Source organism: Parasteatoda tepidariorum, chromosome 4 (genome assembly GCF_982258835.1).
Source record: "Parasteatoda tepidariorum strain Cologne lab strain chromosome 4, Ptep-v5.0, whole genome shotgun sequence".
In the NCBI taxonomy this organism is placed as follows: domain Eukaryota; kingdom Metazoa; phylum Arthropoda; class Arachnida; order Araneae; family Theridiidae; genus Parasteatoda; species Parasteatoda tepidariorum.
Genome location: NC_141758.1, coordinates 54,273,166 through 54,279,544, shown reverse-complemented (window position 1 = coordinate 54,279,544; position 6,379 = coordinate 54,273,166). Strand labels below are relative to the sequence as shown.

General features: G+C 30.8%; 1 protein-coding gene across 1 annotated transcript; it reads right to left on the bottom strand.

The window, feature by feature from the left end:
* Positions 1–463: 463 nt before the first annotated feature.
* LOC147810962 (uncharacterized) lies at positions 464–6,037 on the bottom strand. The gene is made up of 3 exons (XM_087162169.1): positions 5,402–6,037; positions 1,177–3,610; positions 464–474 (listed from the first exon to the last, which is right to left on the bottom strand). Exons 1-3 carry the CDS (start codon positions 6,035–6,037, stop codon positions 464–466), a joined length of 3,081 nt encoding a protein of 1,026 aa, XP_087018295.1.
* Between the last annotated feature and the right edge of the window lie 342 nt (positions 6,038–6,379).

Below are 6,379 nucleotides of genomic sequence, written 5' to 3'. Positions count from 1 at the left end.
AACTGTTAATTTTCATTCTAAAATTATGATTAAATAACCCGCTGCAGTCTATCCATCCACTTATTAAATACGGTGATATGATCTCTCAGATCTCGGGGTTTCAATCATTACAAACGCCTTTTAACATAAAATATATTTAATAACAAGAAGGATGATGATGATGTTACAGTGGCATGGAGGAAAAACTGATTAGAAACTAAATGATTTTACATTACTGCGCAGAGCGCCATCTATTGAGTATTAGAAATTATAATTAACAAACTTCCCCCCGATGAACTTTTAGTTCATAACAATTTTGTCATTTCATATATAAATCAAAGTTATTTTTCTCAAATGTAAGGTACCAATATTTAAAAATATAATATAATCTTACCTTTTTACAATATGAGCCCTTCTTAATTATATAAAGATTATAATGCAATAATATTAATTGAATTCTTAAAAATAATATGTTTCATGAGCATTAGTTCAAACCTTTAACAAATAAATGAAATTACCTTAACCTTATAAATGAAATTATAACCTAATAAATGAAATTATTGCAATTTAAGTAAATATCAATTGATGAAATTAAATTATCATATCATGAATAATAAATCAAGCAATTTTCACAACACAAATTCTTTCACATGCAAAATATTTCAATTTTAAACAAACATGCATTTAAACAAGAAAATATATATGTATGCATATTTTCTTTAAATCAAAAAAGTTCAAATAATATCTTAAGATAAACTTAATTTGTAAGTTAAATGAATATCTTAAGTAATATTGTAAATAAAATGTTCAAATAATAATAAATGTAAATTTAAAGTTCAAATAGAATGTTCATATTTATTTAATTGTTCACTTCTAAATTATATAATAAATTTATAGGACGTTTTATTATTGACGTATCTGTTTTCAAAGCACATGCTCTTATTTTGTTATCACGTCCTTGAAAAGTTTCCACAATTTTTCCAAGTTTCCACATGCTCCTTGGAAGTTTGTCATCATGAATCAAAACAATATCATTTACCTTAAAATTTTGATTACCTTTATCCAAATTTACATAATTGACAGCTCTTAAATTTAAAAGATCATCCCTTTTCCATTTTTTCCAAAATTGATTTATAAGTCTTTCTCGATATTTAAATTTTTTAATTATCATTTTTTTGTCAATCATGCAGTCAATACCGGATAACTTGACTGACGGTAAACTTATTAATCGTCTTCCAAGTAGCATGTGGGATGGCGTTAGATGAAAAGTATCTGGAGAGTCTGTAGTCACGTAAGTAATAGGCCTCGAGTTAATCACAGCTTCTATTTCACATAGAACTGTTTCGAGTTCTTCACTAGTCAAAGATGTTTTCCTCAGTAATTTCCGAAGAATGATTTTCATTGAACGAACCATTCGCTCGTAGAATCCACCCCACCAGGGTGCTCTTTCAACGATGAATTTCCACCTTATTCCCCTTGAGGAATAAAACTCACTCACTTCAGAACTGTTCAAAATAGTCCACATTTTTTTCAATTCAAACTCTGCTCGCTTGAACGTTTGAGCATTGTCTGAATAAATAACAGAACACAGTCCTCTTCTGGAAATGAAGCGACGAAAAGCAAGTAAAAATGCTTCAGTTGTTAAACTGGAAACAATTTCCAGGTGTATTGCTCGTGTAACTGCACAGGTGCATAGCATGATGTAAAACTTACAGTCAGAATCTTTCACAAATAAGGGTCCAGCAAAATCCAGGCCAGTAACTGAAAATGGAGGTGACTGTTCTATTCTGTCTTTAGGAAGAGGAGCCATGATTTCTCTTCCTGATCGAACATTGAATCTTTTACATAAGACGCATCTTCCAATTATTGACTTAATAAATTGCCGACCTTTCGGAATCCAAAATTTCTCTCGTACCTGTGTTAGCGTGTCTGAAATACCAGAGTGTAGGGTCTTTTCGTGTGCTTCTTTCACTATCAGTTCTGTAAATTTAGTTTTTGATGGTAATAGTATAGGATGTTTTTCATAATAGTTCAAATTGGAGTGCTGTAGTCTTCCACCCACAAGTAGAATCCCTTTGTCAGAAATGAACGGATTTAAGTCTCTGATGTTTGAGCACTTCTGTAAATGTTGTCCTTCCTTTAAGCAATCTATATCCTTACTGTAGTTCTTTGCTTGTACGTGTCTCAACCAAAGGTTTTCAGCTTCTTCTAATTCTTCTGCAGTTAAAACATTTTTGATTCTATCTTCTTTCTTCTGTCTCAAATTTGTTATAAATCTTCTAATCCAGGCTGTTATTCGGTAAACCTTCTTAATAGAACTAAATTTGTGGATATCGAAAATTGAATCGTTAACATTATTTTCACTTGCATAATTAACTGCAATAAATTTCGATCTCTTTTCTTCATCTACATCTGCTCTTCTAAAATTTTCTTCATTTTTCGGCCATTTTTCTTCGCTTAATGTCAACCATGTTGGTCCATTAAAAATAATTGCACATGAGAGCAAATCATTAGCACTGCATCCTCTTGATATGATGTCAGCTGGATTATCATTTCCCTTTATGTACTTCCAATTAGTAGGATCTGTTAAAGTTTGGATCTCACTTACTCTGTTTGAAATAAATGTCTTCCACTGATTTGCATTTCCTCGAATCCAACTAAGGGCTATGGTTGAGTCAGAATGTAGTATATAGTTGATATTTATTTGAAACACTTTCCTTAAAGTATCCAATAATCTGGAACCTATAAGAGTGGCCATCAGTTCCAATCTTGGTAGACTCAACTTCTTCAATGGTGCAACGCGTGCCTTTGAAGTAACGAAGCTTACGTAAAAATTTTGATTTCTTTCATATCGAATATATGCAATCGCTCCATACGCCTTCTCACTTGCGTCACAAAATATAATTATCTTATAATTCCCTACTTCGGAACAGCTATCTTCTTCATGAAAATAATATCTTGGTAGTGAAAGTTCCTTTAATACATTTACTTCCTTATACCATTTTTCCCATTTCAGTCTTAAAATATCTCCGAATTCCTCATCCCATTCTAAGCCTTGTTCCCATATTTCTTGAAGAAGAATTTTAATTCTAATCGTGAATGCTGTTATATATCCCATTGGATCAAATAATTTCGATGATATGCGTAACACGCTTCTCTTAGTATTTTTCACATTTTCCAAAGAGTCAATTAAAGAACTTAAATCTAAATTAAATTCATCCCTTAAAGTATTCCAAATTAATCCTAAAACTTTTAAAGGTACTGTTTCTTCACTAGGATATTTTTCAAATTTCGTGTCTTGCCATTTTTGGCATAACGCCTTAGAATTACTCTTCCACTTCCTAAGATTTATTGATGCATCCTTTAATATTAATTTAGTGTCCCTGGATAATAGTAGTCCATCTTCAATCGTATTTGTACCAGTAATAAGATCGTCGACATACAAATTTTCATTCAAAACCTTACACGCCAAAGGATGAGATTCTTTATAATTTTTGATATGATACTTTATTGTTCCAGCCAGTAAAAATGTTGATGATTTTACTCCGAAAGTTACGGTTCTATTGCGAAAAACCTCAATTTTCTTGGGAGGGAATTGCTCTGACCAAAGAAATCTAAGATAGTCCCTATCCTGTTCATCAATTAACAATTGTAGGAAAGCCTTTTCACAATCAGCAATTATTCCTATTTTAAACTCGCGAAATTTTAATAGTAAAATTAAAAGATTAGGGTTTAGATTGGGACCCGATAATAAGTTATCATTTAGAGAGTAGCAATTTTTTTCTTTAGCCGAAGCATCGAAAACTATCCGTAACTTTGTAGTTTGTTTATCATTTCTAATTACTGGATGATGAGGTAAGTAATAAACCATATTTGGAACTATTGATTTATCATTAACAGGTTCTATTATTCCTTCCGATAATTGTTCTTTAAAAATACTAGCATAATTATCATGCAAAGAAGGATTTTTATTAAAACGCGATGTTAAACTAATTAACCTTCTTTTAGATAAATTAAAATTGTCAGAAATGTTTACCTCATCTTTAAATGGTAATTTAACTACGTATCTGCCATCCTGAAGTTTTATATTTTGTTCAAACTGTTTTAAAGTTTCTTGCTCTAAAGGTGTATTCTGAATTTTATCATTTATGCCTAAGCTTTCAATATCCCAAAATTTCCGTAACTGTAAATTTATATCATCACAAGAATTATTTTCACTAGTTAATTCCTCACAATTAAATTTTTCCTTACAATAACATAAATTTTCAATGATAGAGTCATTTTTTAAATCTGAATGAGTAATCCCAGTTACGCTTCCGCCGAGTAATGTTTCGACATAAAACAAATCTTTAGTCAACTCCTTTATGTACCCAGTGTGGAGTTTCCAATAATAATCTGCTCCAATTACTATATCAATGGAATTTATTCCTTTCGAAAGGCATAAATCAGTAAGCGCAAAATCCTCAAGCAGCAACTTTATTTTATTATTATGAGGTGGGAAAGATGCACGTGTTATGGTACTTGAAACCAATAATTCGAACTCTGACCTTCGAGTAGGATATTTTTTATTGCTTATACTCGCCTTTACTATATCAAATGTTTTTTCTTGCGGTTCACGGCTTCCAAAAGTATAAACTAATAAATTTTCCTTTCTTATTATCGGGAGATTAAGCTTTTGAGCTAATTCTCTAGTAATGAATGACCTCATCGATGCGGAATCAAATAAAATATTTATCTCCTGCGTTTTGTCTGCCAGATGCAAATTCGCAACACATGTTTGTAAAAGCACTGATTGAAATTCCCCCTTTTGTCCCTCTTCGACATGAGAAACACTGGCTACAACTGTATTTTTCTCTGCGGTTTCTTGCGAACTTTCGTTTTGAGTTTTCGGAATTCCAAAACAAATTATTTCGTGATGAGATTTACTATTACATTTTTTACAAGGACAAATTTTACTCCTACATTGTGAACTTAAATGTGATTTTCGGAAACATTTAAAGCAACGACCTTCGCGCATTAATCTATCTCTTTTTTCAGAAACCGACATTTTTTCACAAATAAATGAATCATGTTCTGATTTACAAAATACACAATTAAATTTTACATTAGTAGCCAATGCTGAAGCTGTGGGAATATTCGATCTGAACTGTTTTTTGTTATTTATTACTTCCCTGGGATTATAATAGTTATAGTGTTTATTTTTCTTAACACTATCATGGAATAATGTAGACGATTCGCGTACTTGAATTTCTTCCTTAATAAATTGAATTAATTCCGAAACATTAAATTCTGATTTTGATTTTCGTTTGCGGTTGTATTCTAAAGTTAAATCTTCTGGTATTAGTTTTAATAATATAGGGCATAATAAGTGTCCATATGTTCCAGAGACTACATTTAAGCTTTCTAAAGATCTAATGTTTACTTCTAAATTATCATATAAACTCCGTAATGCTCTAATATCACTAGAATTTTTTACGGGATCAAGATTTAATAGACGATTCATATGACTATTAATCACTAAATCTTCGCGCCCAAATCTATCTTTTAACAATTCTATACTTTTCATATAATTTTCTTTAGTCAAAGCAAACCCTTTAATAGCATTTAATGCAATTCCACCCAGTAAACTCTTTAAATAAGTAAATTTTTGTATCTCAGTTAAACTTTCGTTTTCATGGATCGCGATTTCAAATTGATTCCAAAATTCAAGCCATAATGTTGTTTCTCCGTAAAATTTGTTTCTGCTTAGTTTTGGGAGTTTAACTGCATTACTTATTTCTGGAACAAATTTAGATTGTGCGCTGTTAAATGATTCTTCTCCTCCTCTACTTTCTTTATTGTTTTCTTTCAAAAATCTTGCGATTCGAGATTGCCACTTTATTATTTTTTCCGAATATTCTTCAATTCCAGTAATTTCATTTTCTATTTCCTCACTTTCAATTAGTGGTTCAATTCGATTATTTATTGCTTTTAAACTTTTATTTTTATCAATTAACTGTTCCTTATAATCTATTAATTCTTCGATCTTTTCTTTAGTTTCAACATTATCATCATTCATCAAATTTTCAATTTTTGTTATTAATCGAGTTGTTAAAGAGCGAATTGTTTTTCTTTTATTTTTCAAATCATCGTATGAATCCATTATTTAAATCAAGTGCACTCACCTTTAATCAAATTCTTAGCTCCAGGTTGGTGCGCCAATCTTAAATACGGTGATATGATCTCTCAGATCTCGGGGTTTCAATCATTACAAACGCCTTTTAACATAAAATATATTTAATAACAAGAAGGATGATGATGATGTTACAGTGACATGGAGGAAAAACTGATTAGAAACTAAATGATTTTACATTACTGCGCAGAGCGCCATCTATTGAGTATTAGAAATTATAATTAACAC

Coding starts and splice junctions, on each gene's coding strand:
- LOC147810962 (XM_087162169.1), bottom strand. CDS start 6,037: ATGAATGATGATAATGTTGAAACTAAAGAAAAGATCGAAGAATTAATA. Junction 3,611..5,401: donor GTTTATATGATAATTTAGAA/GTAAACATTAGA, acceptor ATTGATGAACAG/GATAGGGACTATCTTAGATT.